General features: G+C 37.4%; 1 protein-coding gene across 1 annotated transcript in view; it reads left to right on the top strand.

Annotated features, from left to right (window-relative positions):
- LOC145786523 (phosphatidylinositol 3,4,5-trisphosphate-dependent Rac exchanger 2 protein-like) overlaps positions 1-20186 on the top strand; it is a 47451-nt gene extending 27265 nt beyond the window's left edge. The window contains exons 20-43 of the mRNA XM_082598192.1: positions 1119-1170; positions 1938-2063; positions 2742-2903; positions 3505-3621; positions 4086-4167; positions 4547-4748; positions 5298-5457; positions 6936-7050; positions 7648-7809; positions 8680-8778; positions 9248-9368; positions 9589-9674; positions 10257-10399; positions 10554-10669; positions 11311-11459; positions 12319-12434; positions 13414-13515; positions 14167-14269; positions 14945-15001; positions 15655-15798; positions 16874-17055; positions 17886-18064; positions 19367-19537; positions 20070-20186. Coding sequence (XP_082454318.1) covers positions 1119-1170; positions 1938-2063; positions 2742-2903; positions 3505-3621; positions 4086-4167; positions 4547-4748; positions 5298-5457; positions 6936-7050; positions 7648-7809; positions 8680-8778; positions 9248-9368; positions 9589-9674; positions 10257-10399; positions 10554-10669; positions 11311-11459; positions 12319-12434; positions 13414-13515; positions 14167-14269; positions 14945-15001; positions 15655-15798; positions 16874-17055; positions 17886-18064; positions 19367-19537; positions 20070-20118 — 2995 coding nt within the window. The 3' untranslated portion in view covers positions 20119-20186. The remainder of the gene's footprint in view (positions 1-1118; positions 1171-1937; positions 2064-2741; positions 2904-3504; positions 3622-4085; positions 4168-4546; positions 4749-5297; positions 5458-6935; positions 7051-7647; positions 7810-8679; positions 8779-9247; positions 9369-9588; positions 9675-10256; positions 10400-10553; positions 10670-11310; positions 11460-12318; positions 12435-13413; positions 13516-14166; positions 14270-14944; positions 15002-15654; positions 15799-16873; positions 17056-17885; positions 18065-19366; positions 19538-20069) is intronic.
- The last annotated feature ends 6220 nt before the right edge of the window (positions 20187-26406 follow it).

Genomic DNA, 26406 nt, shown 5'->3' with positions numbered 1-26406 from the left:
ATATAAGATATCAGTGGTGTAGCCAAGGGGGGGGGGGGGGGGGGTTGGGGGTTACAACCCCCCCTTTGGCACGCGTGTGACGTCACGATATTGACAATGATGCTTTCAGTCTAAAACAAATTGCCTAATTTTTAAACAAAACTGCATTAAAAGAGCGAGTTTTGCCAATACCAAACATCTCAGCCAGGAATTAGCAACAAGAAAAGACAGAGACTTAGCTTTATTTCCGAAAAATGCCGAAAAAAACATGATCTTATCCTTTTGCTATGCCATCGGACAGCACCATTTTACAGGAATATTCATACCCACATTTTTGTTGAAAATGCTCTCAAAATGCACCAAATTCAAAGTAATTTTTCAAAATTTTCTGGGGGAGGCCCCCCAGACCTCCCGCCGCTGGGTTGTCAAAACCTCCCCTTTTCAAAATTCCTGGCTACGCTACTGTAAGATATATATATATTTTATATCATCACATTACTTATTACACCAATCCTTGCAAATGAAAAACGTAGTCACTGATGTCACTCATCCTTGACAAGGATTTAATAATTCTACCTTTGAAATCGTTTCTAAGATCTTTCCTGGATCTTTTGGACTTATTGACCCAATTTGAGGATGCACGATTGCACGGGTTCTGTAGGCTACATGGCATTGAATTTTAATGGCTTGGTTTCGAATATTTATCCTCGAACTGACAAAGCCTAGATAGGTTATTCCTGATAGTTTCGACAACTTCTAGAGGTTTTTGACGCAGGACCGGTAACCGAGATTGACAGAGTGAGATTTCCGATTGCTGAGGTGTTGTTGCCGGAGAATTATTCCATTCGCACACCCCGAGAGTCGAACTTGCGTCGCGTGATCTTGAGCCGTGATCTTTGAGTTGAAGTGTTGTTGCCGGGGAATTTTGTTTTGTTTGTGACTTGTTGCGAAATTGCTGTTATATGATGATGCCAGATAACATTTCACTTTTTCACAATTACCAGACGACGTTGACTGTTTCCGTTGACTGGTTATGAAAAAAGTTATTAAGCTAGCTAATGTTAACAGAAGACAGAATCTGAATCAATGAAAAAATCTTCACTTTTCGTACCATGTCATTAATACTCTTCCTTTCGCAGAGATTCTGACCCTAACTTTGGATCCGCAAAAAACGAAGCACCCAAGCTTGATGTGAGTAGTATTCTCATTCTCTTTGGAGAGTGTTTTTATAGAATTTTTGTTTCCCGGGTTAATCTTTCACTGAAAAATCGTTTTAATGGAATTCGGTTGATCGCGTAATACGGTTTTCAAGATTTTTTCATTCGCATAATCAAGTTGTGCAATTTTGTATTGCATTCGAGGGTTAAACAACAGAACGAGCTAAGTCCATTTTTGCATTTTTTGTGGTTAGATACTTGAAAGTGTTTCTCAAGCCCCGTATTTTTACTGACAGAAAGAGCTAAGTTCTAGCCTGAACAGGTTTCTCAGAAACTGATCGTTAGAATTTACTGATCGTTAGAATTTACAGTCCATTAAAAATTTTAAAATGCCATTTTCTCAAAACTACTTTTGGGTGACTTAGCTCGTTCTGTTATTTAACCCTCGTATGTAATAAATCAATCCAAATAGTGTGAAATTTACAATGTAAATGAGATCAGAAATCGTATGTCCATCTGAGCATGCAAATAACTAAATTCCTTTTTATAACTGTTTCCAAATCGAAAAAAAATCACCTCAGCATATATTAGTTACAGAGTTTTTTTATATTCTATATGTTATGTACTGTATTTATACTAATATAGTTTTAATTATAAGAAAACAAATCAATAGCTCTTTTTCTCAAGTCTGAACCTTAAAACATTTGACCAGGCTAACACTCACAAAGTTAACACTAGTTTTAGTTATAGCTTAGTTATTTTGTTTTTAACTGATTTTAAATGATACTTTCATACATCTAGCTTTTGGTTGGTAATCGCCATTTGGAACGCACTTGCATGTACAATTACACGAATGTAAACGGAGTGAAGACGCATGTTGTAGAGAAGCTTTCCGAAACACCGTCCATATTTGATTTAGCCGCTCAGGTAAAGTTAGTAAATATGATGGATTACATGTGATTTAGTGTGTAGTGAGAAACATCGTATATGCTATCTGCTGTCAAAAAACGAGAACATCGCAAGGCCCGAGCCTCAAACAACCCTAGCCCTAGCCAACCATCCCTCCAGTAGAAGCTTCACCGCACAGATAGGCCTCATCAGCCATCTCCTCACTCATGTAGCCTACACTGACAAAAGCCCACACTAAAAAAGCTTGATCTCAGTCTCATCGGCCAACTTCGGAGACGAAGGGCGAACATCAATGTTTTCATTTACCATAAACTTATTTTGGGACTGATTGCTTGTACCTACACAATAACATGCTTCAAAGTCGATTAAGCATTTCCATCAACTTGTCATGAACAACCAGACAACAAAATCCGTCATATTTACAACATTACATTGATTCAACGTCTGCAGATGTTGAATCAAAGTAAACATGGCGGATATTTCTGTCTGGGATGTATCATGCATATGCTGGACCCACGTATAAAAGAAATGAGATCCACAATAGTTGTTATCTTCGAAAGAGCTGTGAATTCTTTCATCGACTCTCATGTACTTAATGGTTAATGTATTATACACATTGCACGTGGATCAAGTCCCCGGCTTAAAAATTAGGTTGAACTAAAAAAAAGTTAATCAAGACTTGTTTTATTGTCTTAGCTTTTGGATGTTTTAATCGCCGAAGACGAAATGGTCCTTTCTGACGTCCAAGCCTTGGAAGATGTTGCTCCTTACATTGCGGATATTAAAAGTGAAGTCTTTGAGAGGAGGAGAAGCCTCAGATATGAGGTCATCAACGAGCGACTGGACAGTTACAAAAGAGTAAGTTTTTAACGTACAAATATGTAATGTAAACGTTTTTTTTTTTTGATATCATGAAACTACAACACTGCAGATGAGAGGAGACCGTAAAAGATAAAATAATTTAAACACTCTCCTAAGTTATAATTAACTGTCTTAAAATTATTCTTCTAAATTAACTCCAATGCCAATGCCATTTTCTTTATTTAATATTGCTACGTAATTTATCATGAAGGTGAAAAAGCACCACTGTGCTTGCAACACCATTATTATTATTATTAACTCTCCTAAGTTAGTCCGACATTTTGACAAAATGATTTAGAATTGCCTATTCTCATCAATGTCACGAATATATTTAAAATAATAGATCTACTTGAATTGTTTTGTTTTTTGGTGTTTTTTTTTTTCTTTGAAAGTGAATAGAAGAACGAAGGCTTTTAATTGCGCTAGGTGTTTCTCTTCTAACAAGAGTTAAGTACAATTGTTGTAGAATGTAGATATAAGAGGTCAATGAACAGATATGTGTACAAGTCCTGAAGCACCGCAGAATCAAATTCCAAACATAACAGCAATGCCAACTAGGCTTCTAAAATATTTATTGATTTTTTTGTGATTGTTTTAGTACAAACGCCACCTAGCGTCCTACATGTGGCCTTCGTACAAAGAGGCAAAGGACCGCCCACACAACTTAACTGCCAAAGACTTCTGCCCTACAAACTGCCATGTCAATCTTATGAAGGTACGCTCTCTCTTTGTTGAACTTGTCGTTTTTAACAAGCTTTGATTAAATTATGTAGAAAAGAGCGTTCTATCTGACAGTCAGCACAAAGCCTAGTGTTCACCAGAACAGCGAGAAATTGCGATTCCCTAACCATAACGGTGGTGCGATACTGATTAAAATTGGTGCAATACCTACAGGTGATTCCAGCCTCATCGGCAAAACACGTGTCTATCTCTATGAATTCTTGCAACTGTACAATCGGTTGCCGAAAAATATATCATAGTTGATTAAATTGTTGGTGTTAGGAATGAAAGGGCTTTAATTGATTTTTTCATAGTTCTTATTCATTTATGATTTAATTTTTTTACAACCACGGTAAGCCTATGCGAAGTTACTAAGGTCAAGCGTTTAAAAATACTTTTTAAAGACAAAAACAATTGAATATTGTTAATCAAGCTTTCATTGTTGCGGTTGTTGTTCAGGTCACCCACGCTGCAGAAACATATAACTTGCGAGGGATGGGGCTCCCGGACCCTAAACGAGAGAACAAAGAAATTGATATTGGTAAGAAAATGCATAGTTAGATAATTGCCTAGATAAAAGCCTACTGTGATATAATAAACTGTTTGAAGTTCCTTTTTCTAGAAAGCTTTAAATCGTTAGTTTGTGTCAACTATTTCTCCTGGAAGTGCCAAGAAAACATAGCTCAACAGTTGTGCAGTGTGTAGCAGTGTGTAAGCGTGTAAGCGTGTGTAAGCAGTGTGTAGTTCGTTTTTATGTAAAACCTATCACTCTTTTGGAAGTGTTCCTGTATTGTTGTCGTAAAACGGAAATTCCGACATCAAGCGATGTGAATGTGAGTGACATAGGCTATCACCTTTTTTACAATATCAAAGGGTTTACTTTCAGTCATGCAATGAAAGAACTATACTTTTTTTGGCAGAAAACCTGGTTCACACAACTCACAGCACGACATGCTTGGCTGCACCTTCCTTTAGAGCACGTGGTAAAGAAGGTCACGGTCTACTGGCTGTGCTACGTGGCGCAGAAGGAAGTACCGAACCTATGGACTCCATACGTCAACTTATGGTAGCTCTGGATCACGCATTGTTGGAGTTAAGACAAGGCCAATGCCAGTTGATAAAGTAAGTTGAGAAAAAAACGTTCATGTTTTACCACCAATTTAACGTTTTAGTCACAATCAACCCCAATGTCCCAGATCGAAAAGTCGCCGGTTGCAATCGAAAGGGCGGCGGTTCGACACCGCTCAAGTGCATGCGACTGTGTTTTTGGCAAGACATAAAGGCATGTCTGAAGGTGGTTACAAAGATTGGCTTCCTTGCCTTCCCGTCCACTTAATCTAAATCTTCAATCACCGGACGTAAGCCTTGAAACGACAAACAAACAAACATTGACATGAGATGGTTTAGTTTCGTTCGAGACACTGTAGTGGTCTATTGTTTAACAATCCGAGGAAAAAATAATTCTTTGGGCTTGAAATTTTTCTGAGAAAAGTTGATATAATTTTTAAAAAGTCCGCCGCCTCTTTTCACATTTGCCGCATATTGCTTGAACTCTTGAGGAGGGAAGCAGAATAGAATTTGCTACAAATTGACTTGAGGTTGGTAAAACATCTGCTATGTTAAGATGCGTAGCTTACAAAATTGTCATTGAAAACTTCATTTTAAATTCAGGATTTTAAATTCTGAGACAAACACGGACGGAAGCCGCAACTCTTACCAAGCCGCCATGCGTGCCACCTATCTGCTTGATGATGAAAGTGATGAGATTCCCAGAACACCTGCTACTCCTCCAGGAAGCTTTACGTTGATCCTGTCACCAAAGAGGAGCTTGGTGATTATTAATAACTTTTTGGCATGATGATAAACTAAGAAGATTTTATCAGTTCGTTGAGTAAACTTGGAAGAGTTTACGAACGACATGCATTGTAGGCTATGTTAGTCTAAAAGAAACATACTCTAAACTCTAAAGCATCGAATGTACACAGTATAATAAAACATACTGTTACGGACAATCGTTCCCCAAATGAAACGTCACATAAAACCGTTAAGGTCTCTTACGTAATGGAATATTACTAAAAAATGAGCAGAGATTGCACAATCTTTTGTAACACCTGTAAAACATTGCACAAACCGTTTCAACACCTGTGGGAATTGCTTCACAATGTTTATCACTGTTACGTCACAGAAGCTGGTTACGTGCGTTTGAAATATCCCAAGTCAGTTTCGTCATTTTAAAATATTGTCGTTTGAAAGGTTGGTCAAATATTAAAACTGTTTTGCTTGTGCCATGGCAACCTAAAGATACGGCCTGATTTGTTACATTATGCAAAAATTTTCAGGTTTTTTTAACTTTGGGCGAATGTTTAAATAAATTTTTCTAAAAATTAGATTTTTAGGCTACGCTTTCTTTATTCTTTTCCCCAGATGACACAATAGGTTTTAACATCCTCACATGTTGAAAAACAAAGAAAATTTGATTTCGAAGATTTTAGTCAGACTGTTAATTTTCAATAACAGTCTGATTTTGCGTTTTTCAACTTGCTTTTTCTCATTTGCTACTGCTTCCCCAAGGCAACAAAAAAGTTTTATGTCATTTGGAAACCGCAAAAAGTAAAAGCATCTCAGAAAATGTCAGTCAAACACTAGCAGTAGCTGTAATCAAAATCTGCAAAATGTGACAAATCAGGCCGCATCTCCAGGTGGCCATGCTTGTGCTTACCAACTAGACAAAATTTCCGTCTTTTACTGTAGTAATTTGTATTGTGGTGACAAGTTTTAGTGGCGTACCGCGTTACGTTCCCTTTTCGACAGCCTGTGGCTATTTTTTCTTGAAATACAATTCGTGAAAAGACGTTTTCAGAAGAGTATTTTTTCGGTGTCATCGCATACAGACGAAAGGATCCGGAATTTTATGTTACAACTTTCCCACGAAGATATTATGGTTTTCCGCTGTGACCACATACATCATACATCAAATTTTCTTGCAGACACACGTTCAGTTGCTTTGCTGAGAAAGTCATCAAAATTGGTCGTTCAAACATTATTATTCATGTTGCTGTTATTTATGTGAACCACATGTTCCCTTCGTGATGTTGGACAGTTTAGTAATTAACCATTTTGCACATTTTATCATTAATTAACCTTGTTTTTCCTGATCCAAAACTTTTTCTTTCAGAAAAAGTTCATTTGGAGCCCTTAGCGCGTAAGCTACAATTTCTGGGAGCCCCTTAAATCCCGATCTGGTTTAATGTTTCTTTTGTGTTTCCTTTTCATGTACCTAAGTAAATCATCTAGATTGTTTTATCACAGAAATCCAAGACACCACTAGCCAACACACCAGAAAGCAGCATATCACATGACTCTTTGTTGGCTGGGTCAGACATGATCCAAGTGTGTGGAACAATGGAAAAGTGTTCGGGTCAAGGTTCGTGAGCATGAAAGTGAATGATTTGTTCACGATTTATAATCTATAGTATAATTATAATGTATAGTAGCCTATTATGATATATATATATAATATATAATAAATCAAGTATAGTTATTACTCTCTAACCCTTGACAGCCTGTTTTACCTAAAAGGAGGATCATCAGAAGGTATGATTCTATTCGAATAAGGACCTTCTGATGATCCTCCTTTTAGGTGAAACAGGCTGTCATGGGTTTAGAGAGTAATAGCCTATATTTGATTTAATTCGATCTGCTTGGCTTTTTGCTTGGCATTGAACACTTTTTGTAGTATTAATAGTTTTCATTGTTTAATATATAATAACATATATAATATACAGTATTATTATCATTGCAAGATAGTCGCATAATCCATTTCTTAGTACGATTGTAGATTAATATCAATCTCAAACTATTGCCAATCGTTGGCTAACCATGGCTGTCTTACTGTCTATAACGATAGGTCATAGACTTACAATAGAAGTGAGCTAATGGCCTGTTTAAACGGACACACAATTTTAAAACTAGATTGAAAGAACTACCTGGATTCATAATTATCTCATTTGTATGTTTACAGATTCCCCATCAGCAGGGGCGCTCAACAGCAACGACAGCGGGCACGGAGGTGACGAGTCTACAATGATAAAGTCTCCCAAACAGTCCACCCCTAGCCGTCGAAGATCGCGCAGGTCTGGCGATGAAAATTCAATCACGGGCAACGATTCCGAATGTGATTCAGGTGCGTGTGGTAGGTCCTGATGTGTTTTAGCTTAGAAACATGATAAACAGCCTCATTCTATGTCTGGGTGTAAGAGCTGGGCCACCCAGCTGGACATTAATCAACAGTAAAGATTTTAAAGAAAACTTGCTTTGTTTTAACACCAACATACCAAGCAACGTCGCAAGATTTAAATATAACAGATTGTTCGCCTGGATAGCTCAGTTGTTTGGCGCGTGACTTCGTGAACGAAGAAGCTTCAAGATCAATCGCCGCTGGTTCGACTCTCGGGTGTGCGCTTGAGCAACCCATTCTAAGGACTGCTCTCCATTCAGCTGCACCAAATGGATGAAATCATTTCCAGGCAACAACACTTCAACAATCGGAAAACTTCACTTTGTCAATCTCGGTAACCAGCCCTGCGTCAAAAGCCTCTACAAGTATGCGAAACTACCAGGAATAACCTATCAAGGCTTTGTCAGTCCGAGGATAAATATTCAAAACCAACCAAGCAAAGGAAAAAACAAATGACGAGTGTTTTCGGCTGCCATTGAGCTATCACCATCACTTGCAATTCTACACAGAGAATTCTCATGACGTGACTTTACAATAAGCAATTTAATCAACCCTCAAAACCGCTCCATGAAAGCCGAAAATCATTGAGCTGTTTATTTTCATTTAGGCTTTTATTGTAACTGAAATAGTATTAATAGTCATTGCTTCTTTTATGTGTTTATCGAACCTAGCTGCCTCAAAAGCTTACCTGGACGTCTGATATTGCGCTCTTATGATCATGTTGCATGGTTATGTTAAACTGGTCAGTGTGGTCATTAGGCAGGCCATCGTTCATTAAGGTCTTCATTTATTAAGCTTATTCTCCTTCATGTTCAGGTATCCATAGCAACCGTGGTTCCATGGTGGTTAACGAAAAGCTGGTTTTCAACTTCGCAAATCAAGTTTTATCCGGATCAAAACAAGAAAGCAAGTCAGGTGACTACAAACAACCAATCATCAAGTTTTGTTAATGATTGGTTTGTAGTGTGCGCGAACTGAATGTGCGTGGTCTGCGTAAATTGGATGACGAATCAAATCAGTGGCTGCTCGACACCTATAGGCTACATCTAGATCGAGTCACCGCCACTGCTCAAGGGTGGTAAAAGACCAAGCCCCTCGACCCCTGGAGTGGCGAAGACAAAAGTTCATACAAAGAAGAAGAACGTTGTTTTTCACGGCAGCTTACACGAACATATCTATTTAAGATGTAACCGCAATAGCAAAAGTGTTATTGTGAAATAGCCACCAAACACTTTTTAAAGATGTTTTGTAGTAGATTAGTAGCTACTGTATTTTTCAGGGACAAAAGTATAGTGATGTTTTGTGATGCTTGCTAATGTTGGCTTATGAGTGTTAGTGGGTCTACCCCATATCTATTACTTCTTTTTTTTATCCCCATTGATAGGCCTCCCTGATAACTCCCAACGTATTTCCGTTCCTTCCATGTCAAATCCCAACGAAGGTATCAGCACAAACGGCGACGACCGAAAATCCATAAAGTCTTCCACATCCATGCCGTCCTTGCCGTGAGTGGAAGCGCAATTGTTGGCGAATAATGCTATAACGAACCCTTCACAATATAGCCTATACAAAAAATAATTTTACATCACAGTTGTTCGTTTATTTGTAGACTCGAAAGAGCTCATAACTTTTGTGCTTGTATCACACCGCGTTGCGTATTGCATTTATTGTAAACATTGACAGTTTTATCTGATATCTGTACCTAATTATTTCAACTATTTGTAGAAGTCACCCACCAGCCTCTCCTGTCAAAATGAGGACGGGAAGACCATCTCGGACAGGAAGACCAACGTCCAGAGTTCGATTCTCAGGTTAGTTGGTTGGATTTGAAAACAAAAATGAAAGTTGGCGCTAGCTCTTGAATTAGCCACAACAGCAAGTAATTTTTGGTTGTAGTTCCCATGAAGCAAACGAATTGCTTCATGGAAACCACAAAGTATTCAAACATATGTACAAGATGGTAGTTGCCTTCTCGCTCTGGTGCATGGCTAGAAAGGTATACATAATTGAACTGATTTTGCAGTGGTTGGCAAATTGATAAAAGAAAGAAAGAATGTTGTTTTTTATAATAAATTCCATCTTTCTTAAATCAGACATGTTTAAAAGCGCGAAGCTTAACCTCAACCGAAAAAACACGTATTGAAATGGGGAACTTATATTGTTAGGCCTATAACTGGTTTAAATCCGGCACTGGGTACAAGGGTTCAGGTCCTTTCAACACACAAAAACCCTCAAAAATCTATTTATTGTAAGATATTGTGAATTCGATTCAAATAAAGCTTGGCTAAAGTATGTTATATTGGCGACTGACTAGCGTACTGCAAACGCTGTAGTTATTTCGAAATTCTCCTTGCAAATCAACAAAGTATTTCAACAAACTTTATATTACAAAGGGCGGGATCGGATATCTCTGATAAGCACAACTGAAAGTACTTGTTCCTCTGATGGCGTGGAAAGCATCAGCTTTGTTGACCTGGAATTGTCTCCAGACGCTCTGGACAAGCTCCAGGGAATGATGGAGCATTTTCTCAGCAAGGTACTTGTTTGGTTTAAATTTTTATTCTCTGGTCTGACAACGGTAGCCTTTTTGAAGATGATGTTACAAAGAATTCAATTAAATATTACAATACAATAATTCTAAAATGTCCAAAATCGGCTTTATTAACTTTTGGTTGTTCAATATTTTCCAGATCCACAGCTTAAACGAGTTAATGAAGTCCGACCCCATAAAAACTGTTTTTACGAACACCCAAGATACGACACCGGATCGTGATTACAACAGGATTATTGAAGGCTTAATAGCAAGGTATGTTAACTATTGAATTTTACTTCATGTTTTAAAACATGCTCTGGTAGAGTGAGTTCACTGACTTAATAGAAAAAGTTTTTGTAATCAGTAGGCCTGGGTTCGATACCGCAATCGAGTTACGTGTTACCATTCCTCGCTGAACATATTAAATATTCTCCCGATTTCGCTTTAGACTTTTCTATCAAACTTCTCTTATATTCTCTACTAAACTTCCACTTGATTCAATAACACTGAAAATGAAACAGTCTAAGTTTCGAAACGTTTTCGTTCCCCTTGGTTTTCTGAACACGAAATTATTATTAAGATTTTTGGCTTTTTACTTTTTGATTAATTAAACTTACACTCAGCTCCATGACTTTGTCTTTCCCAGTTGTTAAATAAGATATTGGCTCAAATAGTCGAAGAAAAGTGCTTGAGATAATTGGGCGCTTGACACTAGCCTAAGCTATCTGCTATAAGGTGGTTTCTTTCACAAATCGTGGTTCCATAACTCTTGAATTGAGTAAATCACAGACAGTTATGAATTATAAGCAAGCAATATTTTTATAAGCAACTAATTCAACAAGTGTTAGTTTACTATATAGTTTTCTATGGTTGGCGTAATAACATTTGCACTTTTTTTTTCTTTTTTGGTAAAGCACGAGCGATGACGCAATTAAGATGTCACTGTCCGTTTGTGAGGACACAGAACAGTTCGGTGACGTCATCAACACGTTGATGGATTCAATAGATTACCACGTCCATGAAGTCAGAACTCAACTCGTGTTGTCTGTCTTGCTCTACGAAGGTGAGCAGTGTTTCCATCCGTATTCATCCACGCACATTCAAAGTTTGTTCACAACAAACTGAACTGAAGCCAACAAAGTCCTGGAGACGAAAACTCCTTGTTTTGTGTCACAGGTTTTTATTAACAATCGAACTTGTTTCGGAGCAATTCACTGCGAACTAGGATCGCCACTGCCATTTCATTTTGCTTCATTGAGCTAGAATCTTTCTCAATGGGATTTGTCCCTATCAGTAGCCTGGCTACTGATAGGCTGTACTGGAGTTGGCTGTACGTTCTGGAGTTGGCTGTGCTGTACGTTGGCTGTATTGGAGCTAATCTGTTTAGGTGGGGGTTGCATAATTCGCCGATATGTGTCTGCGGAGCGGTAGAACAAACAATGCAACACATACTCCACGAATGTTCCATCTTACGACCCCCAAGTGGAATCACTGGTATTCGACAACTGGACCCAACTACCGTATCTTGGCTGCACGAGGAGGCATTGCCAATCTAAGCTGCTACAAGTCAAACGAGAGAAGAAGAAGAAGAAGAAGCCTGGCTATGCGACTAGGAAAGATACACGTCTGACCATGTGCACCTTGGTTGTAGGACTTGTGTCTTATGTAGAAGAGAACTAATGGGATACATGTTGTATCAGCACTGGGCAAAGCTACCTTGACATATGACTCTTCATTACCTGCTCTGAACTTTGTTTGGTCTGTTTTCTCTTGCATCGATGTACAATGCCAAGAATATTTAAACAAGTATTTCATACACAAGGAAGCCAATTAAAGGCAAAAAGTAAACTACAAGGCTAAAAGTAAACTGTTTTATTGGCGCGTTAGCCAATATAAGCTGAAAGTAAACTAAATTGTTCCAGATCCCAAGCTTGTTTCGCGACGAGACAAGGTGTTCAGTCAATCTCTCATCACTGCTATTTCGTCGTTTTCCACCCAGCTACGTTGCGCCATTGGTGGTACTTTCAACAACATGAAGGTGAGAAGTATGACGCATCAGATGCGTCCGACACTGCAGTGCACACGACATTATGACACGGTTCGCATGCCGCGAACTTGATCGACGCGTTTTTGTTTTTACTTGCTCCAAGAAAGCGACAATAAGCTCGGTCCGCTATATTCGAGCTATTTTATCACTGTAACTGATTAGTTTATTGATCAAAAGGGAATTGTAATATTGTTGTATTTGTCCGCCCGGTTAGCTGAGTGGTTACAAGCCCGACTCAAAGATCAAAGCGGCACTGGTTCGGCTCTCAGAGTATGCGCTTGACCAACGTATTTCAGGACGGTGTCCGACGTTTTCTTCGTAAACAGTTCTTCGTAAAGCAATTCTTCGTAAGCAATTTTTCGTAAAACAATTCTTCGTAAACTTAATTCTTTTTAAAACAATTCTTCCCAAAGCATTTATTCGTGCATGCAATGGAGATTTGATGTATACGAAGAAATGCTTTACGAAAAATTCTTTTACGGATTTCATTTCACCAACAACTGTTTACGAACAATTGTTTTACGAAGAATTGCTTACGAAGAATTGCTTTACGAAGAATTGTTTACGAAGAATTCGCTTATAACCTTTCAGGACTGCTCTCCATTCAGCGGCAACTAGTGGATGGTATAATTTCCCGGCAACAGCACTTCAACAATAAGAAAACTTGACTCTGTCAATCTCGGTAACCGGCCCTGCGTCAAGAGCCTCTGCAAGTATGCGAAACTGCCAGGAATAACCAATCAAGGCTTTGTCAGTCCGATAATAAAGATTCAAAACCAACCAACCATTGTTTACCTCAAATGATGTAAGGTCTTAGGTACTGTAGTTCTACATTGATACAGTATAAAATATATAACATTGTAATATTTCATCTATATTGCTGAACACTTATTTTTATGATAAACTATTGTTTGTTTGTCACAGCTTCATAATGACAACAAAATTTTAAATTTCCAACCTCTATTTCAAGGCATATGGCGTACGTGCAGAGGATGCCAGTCGCAAGTGGCTTGAACAATGCATGTCCATCGGAGCCTGTATTATATTTCAGACCATGCTCAACCCTAACGAGGTACCGTACTTTTAATATTGCATATCAGTAACAAAGTGTGTTAATATGGTCTGTAGGCCTATACGTTGGGCGATCAGGCTACACTATTACTATCGGTGGTAGCTTAACTTTCAACAAAAAAAATGTTAATATGAGGCTGATTGGTCGTTTTTGATCTCTGCAATTAAATCTGGTTTCTTCACACGTGACTAATAAAACATCATAGGTAATAAAAGTGTCACCCCACTTTCCCAAAGGTACATTATGATATGCAATGGCAAAGCTACTGGTGCTGTAACAAAAAATTATCTACAATTTTCCAGGATAAGATTATCTTCAAATTATATGCAACAATAAATGAAATAGACAGATAAAGCCAAGCATCCACACGGCATTTAACATAATACATCAAACTGAACATACGCCTAAATGAAAATAAATTGCAAAAATTGAATTTAAATAACACTGCTCTGATATAATACAATATAAAAACATACCAACTGTTTAATTATTTTATTTAGCCTACGATCAAAGAGACAAGGCACTCATTTCAAGAATTTGTCCACTTTTTTTCAAAGCAAAATTATCAATGATATTTTCAAGCAGTTATTGATTTTTCATTGAAACAACTAACTCGTTTACGGCTGTTTGACAAACAGTGTTTGTGTACAGGAAGCCGAATGCTCCATGCTGGAAGATACCTGCGTTGGAGTGTACGACTTGGAAAGGGTCTCTTTCCATTTCCGCGCTATCACCGGCGACGTAGAGCCAAACGGTAATTGCTGATAGTAACTTGTGCATTTGCGTGTTGTGTTGGTTTGTTTTGGTGATTTTATGTTGAAGTAATGTGTACAACACTTTGTCAGCACTTTCTTTCTAGGGGAGATTGATACTTACCGTTAAAGCAGCGAAGCTGTTGGAACATACAGTCTAAAAACGATATATTGCTGCTAGTGTTTCTGGTGTAGTTTTTTTTTGGTATGTTGAGAAAAAAAAATTAAACCACTTCCTTTGGAGTAAAAAAAAATCAACTTTGGACCTTCCTTATATAGTCTAACTAACCTGTTATGACACCTAGCTGTTAAATTGGCCAATTGTGCAACACAAATTATAAATTTAAGAAAATTTAGATATCGCAGTGAAACGGTTTGAATTCTAGGTTTGTAAACCTATGCTTCACCTTAAATTTGGACCAAGTAGGCTATGTATTTTAGTCTAAGCGATATCTATAACAGAACCTGACAAAACTAAATATGTCAACTTACATTAAATAAGTTATTCGAAATACATACTACTGCACATTAAGTGGTAACAAGACAGCGTGCATGTTATGAAGTGCTTTTGTTGTGACATTATTTTTTTAAATAACTGCACAACTAACCACTAACTTTACGGGCTGGAATTCCAGTACGATTTCTTTACGTTTGCTTGTTTTTTCTTTGGTTTGAAGAATGCCCTGGAAATTCTCGCAACGCTTTTGATGGTACCAAGCCGGTGCATATAGATGGTGAGTAACTGCAGTGGATGGTGGATAAACGATTGGTGTTTTATTTATTTTTTGGGTTTTAACATTTTTGTTGCCATAGCTCAAGCAATAATTTGTAAATTGTTGCTTTTATCCAAAGTTATGACCCATGATCGTGCACTAGCCTACGATCATGAATTGGCCAATCAAAGTTCAAAACTGTTGTATTGCCAATTGAAACCGCCCACAGTTAACATAATACAACAGAAACCAAACTTCCTCACTTACATAAAGTTTCTTACAATATTGTCGTTTTTGAGATAATTGAAATAGTTTCTTGAGAGCATTTCTGAAACAACAGTGCTTGTTCTTCTACAATTAAACCATTGGGTAGCCTACTCTGCATCTCATGCGAAAACAATCTTCGTTCATCACAAGTTTTTTAAAAGTGCTTATTTTTTACAAGTTACATCAAAAAATGAACACGAAAGTTTAGTTTCAAGTTTTTTGGTGTAGGCGCCTAGTCTTTGGTTAATTCATAGATTTCGTAACGCTGCTGGTTTTTTAGTTGTGGAGCTGATATTTATCCGGTTTGTATTTTACTAATATCTTTTGAGTTGTGAAATAATCTTCAACGCAATTTGAATTTAATTCCAACTAAAAGTCCCAAATTTAAGTCAAATATATTTTTTTAGGAAATGGAATCGGTTATTCCATGGAAGGGAACAGATGTGCTCTTAAAATCTTCTTTCACCTTGACAAGCATGTCTTCATCAAGCTCCCTCCGAGGCTCCAAGCTGGTGGAGGAGTCAAACTTGTTCCTGTTCTCATAAACCACGGTGAGAAAAATTTACCGCCTGAATGTGGAATATTTGTAAAAGCTAAAACAATACATTTTTGTCTTTCTGAATAATGACAAGGACATTTTTTAAAGGACTAGTCTTTTTCGACGAGCATTCTACCGTCATATTATTTGTTTGCAAATTATGATGGTAAGGCTCAGTAGCATACCATTACATTCATACCCGAAGTAACCCGGCTCAATGGACAGCAGTAGTGTTGACAGCGGGGTTCAGGATGTACTTTTGGACCCTCTTTCTTCAAGTTATCAAGCCCGAGATAAATTTTAGTGCCCTTAACCTTTCCAAGGGGCTCGGGAACTTTTAAAAAAAATTACGTATTACGTTATTACGTAATACGTCATTACGTAATAACGTATTCTTCAGATCTTGTGCGTTTTTAAAAGCGTCTTGATTTGGGGTCCAAAGATTTCATTAATACCGGGCCCAAATTATCTTCTCAGTGGTTCTTTTGGACAGTTGTTTGTTAAGACTCATCCATCTTAAAAGCAAGATGAAAGCTCAGTCATGACATTTTGCTTGTGAAGATTCTGCTCTTCCCGACAAATTAAGTTAACCAGAAAATAAAATCAGTCAGATTCGGAAACTTTTATAATTTATCGATAAAGCTTTCACCAACGTAAATGCGGCTTCTTTAGCATCTTATTCAAATAGACTCTCGGCACTTCCTCATACACGCTAGCTGTGCACGGTGCACGTTTCATCTTATTTACAAAACCTTTTTTCATCGACTGCAGCCTGAAACATGATCTAATTTAATTAAAAAAGAAAGAGCCTAAAATAATGTTTGTAATGTTTAGTAAACTATTCAAAGATTAGACTGTTCTCCACTTTAGTTCTATTGAATAGCAAACTATTAAATTATATTGTCAATTTATATTTTTCATAGCACTGAAGATGATAACAGTCTAGTTTTTAAAACATTTGCTGAACATGAATTTAACATCTTCATTTTGGGTTCTCTATTTTTAATTAGATTGACCAGGCGTTTGAACCATTTTGTTCCTAAGATTTACAGTAATTTCATTTCTAAAACGCTTCTATCCGATCCCAGGTTTGCAAGACTTGGTCGATCTACTGTACGAGCAAGGCGTATCAATGCAAGAGTTCAGCAACACAATCAATGAGAAAGCTATCGTGAAAGCTTACGATTACTACAAGAAGTTCCGTGCGTTTCACCTCGACCGCACTAAGCTGCCCCGCGACACAGAAGCCAGGGCCGTCTTGGTTGACAAAGTAAGTTTGGTGTATGCAATTATGTGAACTAAAATCATCATGTCGATCTTATTTCAAGGTTTATATCGTTCATTATGCTCAGTTGCAATTTGTAAGTCTTTTTTATACGCGCTAAAAGCATCATGTCGATCTTATTTTAAGGTTTAGCCTATATCGCCCATTATGCTCAGTTGCACTTTTCAATTTTTTTTATTTTTATTTTTACATGAATCGGACGTTTCTAACAAGGAGTTTTTAAAGACTGCTGCGGGTTTACTGATAGCCTATAGTTTGTGGTTAAATTTAAACGGCTTTTTTTTTTCTTTTCAAGCGCTCCACTACTCACATCGCAAAATCCGTCATATTTACATTGATTCCAGACGTTAAATCAATGCAAAAATGAAGGATTTTGCGGTCTGGTATACTTGTGTTGTAGCCTACATGGAAATCAGCAAAACTGTGATTTTTAGTTAGATAGTGTAGTTTAGCTTTTTAGTATATCGATTCTTGTTACAAACGCTTGTGTAACCAATTAACTTTTAAAACGGCTGGACTTGATACTGAAAAATAAATGACTGAAGTGATACCCCGAATTTTAAGCTTCATAGGCGCTGTAACAACCGGCAAAAACATTATTTTTACGTTGATTCAACGTCTGCAGACGTTGACTCACTGCAATAAGGACGATTTTGCTAGCATGGGTAACACTGTTGTTACCTTCTTCATTTGAACCTTTTGCTTCCTTCCCCATTACAAGGGTCCAGGGATCTGCTAATATCTGATGTGTGTTTAATATTGTGCATATCACCGCAATCACTAACAAGAAACATTGCCACCCTTTTCTGTTGCAGTTATCGCGACCTTTAAACGCATTGGACGAAGTGATGACTCTGCTTGAAACTAATGTAAAGCCTCGACATGGAAAACCCAACCTTGCTTCTTCTGGATGCGGAGTTCTTCCATTAACCATAGAATTCTGTCAAAGAATCGGAGGTTGCAGCATTATAGCTTGCCATAACGGCACTCAAAGGTAAATGTTACTACATCAATTTTATTATTATGCTTTCAGCATAACAAATATATCAAGAAGGTAGTCTAAATCTAAAACGTATGCGTTTGCTCGTGTCTGTTATTGTATCCTTACTACGCTGTGTTTGTGTTCATCCATGGCGATGGTTCATCCAATCGTGGCATACTGCTATTTTGCATTCATCAAACGCTGGCATTTGCACAACAATCTAACCTCTTCGTGTAATTTATTAAGAATCGATTTCTCTACAGTAATAGCATTTTCAGCTAGCACGTCATGTAAAAAAGAAAATTTGAAAAATACGTAAAACGAACAAATAAAGCAAACTCCAAAGTTTTCAACACGCATAAAATTTTATTCTAAATAGATGGCATATTCTTGTTTGAATGTTTGCTTGTGTTCTCTCCGTAGAACTATAAGTTGTTGTTTTTTCGCGCAACTATAAGTTTAAACCTATCAATACTTTTGCGTTCATTGTGACAGCACCAATATTCTGAATAATACAAAATTGCTTCAGTGACGTTTGAGGTTTCACTATTTTACTTTTTTTTCCTGCCTTGCACCTGTTTGTTAAAATTGTTTGGTATTGTATAAATAATATATGATTGTAATTTTTTTATAATTGTGTTTGGTCTGCTAGCCACATTGAGCACTTTTTTTGCTTTGCTACAATTCATTCTTGGAATACCTATCATGTTATATAAAAAAACAATGAAAACTATTAATACTACAAAAAGTGCTCAATGCTAAGCAAAAAGGCAAAGCAGAGCGAATTAAATCAAATGTAGTTATTAATACTACAAAAAGTGCTATATTTGAATAAGACCTTCTGATGATCCGTTAGGTGAAACAATTTGTAAAGGCTTCAGATAGTAATAACTACATTTGATTTATCATGTTATATATATATACTAATATAAAAACTATTAATACTACAAAAACTGCTCAATGCTAAGTAAAAAAGCAAAGTAGAGCGAATTAAATCAAATATAGTTATTACTATCTGAATCCTTAACAGCCTGTTTCACCTTTACGGATCATCAGAAGTTCTTATTCAAATAGAATCTATTTAAAAATAGAATCAAATAGAAATAGAATTCTATTTGAATAAGAACTTCTGATGATCCGTTAAAGGTGAAACAGGCTGTTAAGGATTCAGATAGTAATAACTAAGTTATATTTGATTTATATACTATTATATAGTATTGTAGCTTATACTATTTTAGCATAACATATAGACTACTATGGGCTTATATGTGAACGATGCTGAAGCAACAGTTTCAAACAGTCGTTTTTTACCAGATCTACCACGGCATGCAGCCTTCAACAAACCCTCGCTCTTGTCACCTGTCACGGTCTCCCTCCAAAGCAACTTCTCGCTGCCAGTTATCAGATGAACAAAGTTGGGGCGCGAGCCTTTGTAGAAGTGAAAAACCCTGAAGCAAGGGACAGAGCTTCCAACATTGCTCCAAAGTATGACTTTTTGTTTGTATAACAATGTAGTTATATGTTAATATCGCAAAATTATAACCATAATTTTATTACTTTATTATAATATTATGATATAATAAAGTATTATACATAAAATCATATCGATATTATAATAATAATAATTTAGTTTACATTATAATACTATAGCTATTTATATTATTATAGTTATATTGCAATGCATTTAAAATAATATAATCAGTTGACGTCTTCAGACGTTAAAAATATTAACCAAGGGGTTGTCAGCTGAGATTTGCCCGTCGTTTTTAGTAGCTCAATATTTCCGCATTGAAACACATCTTGTTACAACGAAATAGATTTCAAATATTTATATTATGCCACGTAATTGAAGGACTGGACAAGTTTTGTTTATTTTGTTGATAAAGACAGTGCGTCTTCCAACCTCACACAACCAAGAAACTAAGAAAACAAATTAAAAAAACTATTAATTTTTTTTCTCTACAGGGACACTTGAGACACCTTTTGACCAAAAAACTAAATGTCGATATTTTTTCAGATTATTTCGAAGAAACTGGATCGAAACAGAACCCGCAACGCCGACGTGACGTCATCGTGACGTTGACACTCGCTCGTGATGTCATATACTTTACGTGTCGACAAGTAGTGACGTAGAGCGTATTATACTGCGCTATCTTAAGTCCTGACTCTTAATTCTTTGCAGTTGAGAATGTGTCTTTGTTTTCATTGTGACAGTGTATTTGCTTGCTCCAAAGTATTTTTCACAATGACTCTGCGATGAAAAGTTTACGGATTTACGCAATCTAATTATGCTTAAACAACGGTACAAAATGACAACAGTGTTTTAGCCTATTTATCCTCCTCTCACAGTTAGACTGTTGAACGTGTGTTCCAAGTTTAGCCGGTGTGGTATCAAATTTACAACATAGGCTACACAGCGGTACCGGTAAGCAAGCACTTTTAATTTTTGTAGCAAAAAAAATCGTGAGTGCCTTATTTGGTTATCCGGTAAATTTTTAGTAGTGCGCAGCATCACAATACATATAAAAAGGAATGGCCACCACAGGACAATTTCAATTTGGGAGAAAACTCGCTTGGGTTTGTTAACACTACCAAAGTATTGAGATATAAAGAAACATTTGAAGAGTTCGATCAATATCTGACGCTTCTTTCAAATGATTTTTTAGTTATGAACCCAGGGCTGCCACACGACCATAAAGTAGCCTAAAGGTAGAACGTAATTAAATAATTTCTTAAATATGTTATGTTGTAAAATTGCATTCTTTCGCCGTTTGATGTTGCTTTTGAAAGAGCCTGCTGTTAGCTTTCAAACTAAAAGATTCTTTTTTGATCGATTCGACCCAACTTGAAATGTCACTGTAGTGTTTTATTTCATTTCAGATTTTCATTTTATGTCGTGTGTTACGCTTTTCCTTATCATTCCATATCATGTGAGTTCAAACCATGAATCGTTTTGCTTTGCATTTCTGTAAAAAAACAATTATTTTCAGAATGTTTTTAATTTTGTCTTGAGCGTTTTTTCTCTCTTGAAACAGAATGCATCGCTATCTTTACTTTGTATTAGCTTACTGGTAGGCTAAACAATGCATTACAAACTTTAAATTGTATTTTAGGCTACAAGTTTAACGTCTTAGTTTGCATACTCCTTTGCCATCTATTGCCAGTAATAATAGACGTTTTGTTCCATTTTAATTAAGCAGTTTATCTTACCTCGTTTTGTATTTTCAGTAACTGAGCAAGTTTAGCATTGTGATAGGCTTATTGGCCTACCTTTGTCTACTATAAACCTTATGGCTAGACTACCACCCGCACCTATATTGCGATTTGATATCGACAACTAAATTTTCAGTAGCCTACAAAGAAACAGGATTGACAATCATAAAAAAACGTTTAGCTAAAAAAATCCATCCGGTCATTAAACGCGTCAGATCAGCTAGTTCATCGCTCTTGTAATTAGCCTACGTCTGCTTAAACTACATCTTATGCACAGATATAGGATAAACGACACGTGAAATCAGTACACTGAGTAGGCTAACTTGGTGGTTTACCTACTTTTGAAGCAAAAGGTCTAGTTTGATATGGGCTGGTAGCAGTGGCGTAGCCAGAAAAAAAATTTGGGGGGGGCCAAATATTTGATGAATTAAAGAGAACGACAAAATGTTTGATTTAAGACATCACCACCTGATGTGCAGTGGCGCATCCTGGTGGGTTAAGCAAGGGAAGCAATAAAGCTGGTGGGGGTTAGAGCGTGCCGAAGGCACGCCTATTCTAGGGGGGTCCGGGGGCATGCTCCCCTGGAAATTTTTTGCAAAATTACACTTAAATAATGGATTATAACGCTTTCTGGAAACACTTTCAGGGTAATATTTGTATGAAACTTATTAGCAGATAAACAGCTATTAACTTATTAAAGGTAGCTCTTATCTACACACAAACGGGCAAAAACTGCGGCTAAAATTAGAGAACACAAAAAAACTCCGCTACACAAAAACCCTACAGAGTAAGCGATTTCTGAAATTGCTTCCACAGATTAGTTAAAAGAAGCGTAAATCGCGTAAACTTTGCGCGATTTACGATTTGCAAAATTTATTGGTGTCTTTTTGTGTGTCTAAAACAAGTCCTGGGGGGTGTTAATAGCCAGATGTCTTGGAAAACAATATAAATTTATACAAATTATATTATATTTTCAACAAAGGGTTCAACTTCGGAATCCAAACTTTGAAAATTTGGCGGGGGCCATGGCCCCGTTCGCCCCCCCTGGCTACGCCTATGGCTGGTAGGCTACAGCCTTCGCGTAATTTGTAGCCTTAAGGCTAACAATCCTACACTTACTTTTCTTTACGAAATGTGATTGTGAAGTTCGCTTTTGTGCAATGAATGTTGTGTACAACACGTTATGTATTTTGGTATAATTGCATTGAAACTATGTAGCCTACTTTGTTTTCGTTACTCTCAGGTCTTCTCTTTTGCTTTGTATTCATCGGTATGTTTTTGTTAATCAGCGCTTCTCGTTTTGGCTTAGGCTACTTTGGAGGTTTTACACTATATCTTGGTTGTACAATTTTATAATAAAACAGAACTCCAGTAGGCTATGACTTGTTAAATGAGTTTAAAAACACAGCACAGCAGAATGATTTGGCGACGAGAATGGGACGCTGAACGTCTTAACGAGAAGCTTACAATGCTACGCTCAGTGATCAGTTTTCAGTCTTTACAATTTACGTCTACTCAAAATAGAAAAGGTCGTCGAACTGATGCAGTCGCAGCTGGAATAGGTGCGACAACAAATGCAACAGCAGCAACAACGTCATCATGAACAACAACTGAAAGAGTTAATTTCAGCCATCAAAACTCCGAATCGGAAGCCAAACTCTGGTATCTCAAGCCATTCCTAAATTTTGTGTTTGATTTAACTTTAGAACTTTGGTCAGATTATTGGTCCCGTTTTTGCACAATAATTGTAAAAGCACTCCTGATGATAAGAAGGCTCGAGTTTGCCTCACCAACCAGCATCTACAAGATGATCCGCCCGCTAGATAGTCCGCCCCATTAGCTCAGTGGTTACGCGCCCGGCTCAAGATCACCCTGCACTGGTTCGACTCTCAGGGTGTGCGCTTGAGCAACGCATTTCAGGACTGCTCTCCATTCAGCCTCACCGAGTGAATGGAATAATTCCCCGGCAACAACACTTCAACAATCGGAAAACTTCACTCTTCCAATCTCGGTAACCGGCCTTGCATCAAGAGCCTCTACAAGTAAGTTATACGAAACTACCAGGTTAGCCGAAACTACCAATCAAGGCTTTGTCAGTCCGAGGATAAAGAAAAAGATTCAAAACCAACACGATCCTCACTCTGGCTGCTCAAGAGTCTCCAGCAAGGCGAATCAATGAACCTTCAATGGATGAAATTTAAAATTACATGACACCATAGTTAATAAATATACCTACTATAGGCTATTATATTAACTATGATGGTATATTTATTAACTATGATGACACAGTTTGACGCAAAGTGCTTGGTTATTTGTCAACGTTTCCGACTTTGAAGCAACTCGAAGTAGAGACCAGGTGAGACTGTTCTAGAATTGGGTGGGCATTTGCTGAACGAAAGGCGGCTGAGAGAAAGAAACTAGCCACTCTACTTTCGTTATTGTTACCGGTATTGCCGATGGCTCAGTGGTTAGTGCCTTAGTACAATGAGAAGGATACCTTCTCAATCTCCGATGCTTGGAAGTAGGCTATTGACTCACCTTTACCTTATAAAAAAATGCACCATATACAAAGAATGCGTGGTGATTTCTTCAAACTCTCGGGCCCCATGGAAGAGTTTCCAGTCCTTAGAATCATGCCGGATCTGGGTCCATAATATTAGCCTAATACAGTAGAATTCGCCTAGGCTAGTGACTTCGGCTATAGTGACACTTCGCCTATAGTGACACCTGTTGCAAAGTCCCGTTTGTAAACCATATGTTTTGCATAGAAATGACTTCGCCTACAGTGACTTCGTGTATAAGAACACTTTGCTTACAGTGACAACACATTTCTGTCCCTTGGGCTCAAAAATTTCCGTATAAGGACACTTTACGGTGTATTTCCAATTTAAGTTGGAATCATATTTTGTCCTTATCAGCATTTGCCAGTTCCCAGCCAGCAAATCCATCTTTTTACATTGATTTAACGTATGCAGAGGTTGAACCATAAAGGATTGATTTGCTGACTGGGTTTGAATTAAACCAACATGCGATGCGCATGCGCAGATACTGCACAAGTGAAGTTATCAACGACGTCATCATTCGTTTATAGTGACACTTCGCTTATAGTGACACCTTTTCCGCGGTCCCTTCAGGTGTCACTATAGGCGAATTCTACTGTAATAATAATGTTATAGTTTTACAGTATTTATTGCCGCTTCACAAGAGCCAAGATTTTTTAGCAGCAAGGATCATTTTTAAATTTTATATGTGAGGTTGGCCATAACTTACAATGTCATCGCATTATTACCCGACTAGTCTCACTGCGTTATGCAAAAAAAACAAAACAATTGGTAGTATCATTTTTAAAGTCTTCAGTTTGACCCTACCTGGAATCGATCTAAAATCTACCAGCACCAGAGCCGAAAGGCGAAACCACTCGGCCACTGAGTTGGTCCGGGTCCATAAGTAGACTAGCCTACCTTCTATTCTATCAACGCTAATGCGTATAGCCTGCGCTTACCCCATAGCCGCTGTAATGCTGATTGGCATGTGCATCAGGTCTTATTTTACAATTTTGGTAGAGACGTGATTTTTTTAATCCTAGACAAATAAAACCGAACAACCAGACGGCATTTAACATAGTAACATGAAAATAAACTATAAATTACAAACCTTTTCGGCCATACTTATGTTAGCCCTTTTCAAGTACGGTAACCAACTGACTGATGTTCATCCTAAATTGAAATTACAGATCTGATCTACATACACAAAAATCGATAAAAGATACGCATAAGAATGAAATGGAAAGGCAGAGGAGCGGCAAAATCACATTAAATGATTTTCCCATAGTGGCTCTGATTTTCCAGCAAAGTAATATCTCGAAAAATTAGAGAGTAGGCTATTCTTACTTCAAAATGATTGAAAAAAAAAGTTTTTTGGGAGTAAAAAAAGAACAGAAAGATGTTGTGGGAAACACTGGTTAATTTGTGTTGGGGATTCTTGTTTTTGTTGTTGGTGAAAAAGAAAAACTGCCGAAAATGAGCCTGTTCACCTGGCATTTAATCACAAAATGTTTTCTTGCATTCTTCTGGTGACGGTAAGCTAGGTTACCAGAAAATGATACCTTGTTTGACTTTTGTCAGTTTACTGAACTGGCTAGCCTATAATTCCAGTAAAAACTATCTAGGCTAGCCTACTTGTTTAGCAGCCAATGGCACGCCCAAGAAATTTAAAGTAGCCTACTGTTTGATTTCAATGCTAAATCATAATCATCCATCATGACCATACAACTGTCTAGCACTGTGGTAAGTGTACCACTTGTGGTACGCGAAGGTCTTTGAGATGATACCGGTACATAAGAAACTTACGGAGCTGGTAGGCTATACAAGTCCCCCCACCCCTGGGGGTTTTTTTTGGTCATTTATCGGTCATTGACCGATTTTTTAGCAAAATGTCCGAAAAAAATGTAGTCAATTTGGTCAAAATGTCCGAAAAAATATATAGTCAATTGACTATTAATGACCAAAAATGACTAAAAATGATCGAAATAAATAAAAAATGACTGAATTTTTTCAAGTCATTTCGGACAAATGACCGAAAAGTCTCAGCAAAAACAAAAACCCAGCCCCACCCCCCTTGGCAACTCATGACAAAGAGGAATTGACCAAAAGATGTGGATTAAAGTGTGTGAACAGTAAAGCAAAGGTAAAGTGGTTTCACCCTATACGGTATGTTTGGTTAAATCCTGTCTTTGTCATGAGTTGCCAAGGGGGGATGGGAGGACTTGTATACCAGCTCCCAGTTTTGTAACGATGATTTCTCATGCACATGTCAGGGTATATCAATATCTGTGACTGAGCGCTGTATTATGCAATTGAGTTTAGATATAAATTGGAATCATTGTGTGATGCCCTTGAAAAATTGAAGCTACGCACCAAGGACATGGCGACGCACAGTTTGAGAACGTCTGACCTAGGTTGTTTAACAGAAAAAACACAACTTTTCAGTTTTGAATGTTTCTACTGATACTGGTAGTAGCAGGAGTAGTGCACCCTATTTATTGGTCTTCTACAAATCCAACAGCTTACTGTAATTATATATATAATATTTTGTCTAATATTAAAATCTTCTTGTCTTGAAGCGCTGTGCTAAAATTCATT

The sequence above is a fragment of the Aplidium turbinatum genome, chromosome 2 (genome assembly GCF_918807975.1).
Source record: "Aplidium turbinatum chromosome 2, kaAplTurb1.1, whole genome shotgun sequence".
In the NCBI taxonomy this organism is placed as follows: Eukaryota; Metazoa; Chordata; class Ascidiacea; order Aplousobranchia; family Polyclinidae; genus Aplidium; species Aplidium turbinatum.
Note: the sequence above shows the minus strand (reverse complement) of the source record. Positions and strands in the feature narration are given on the sequence as shown.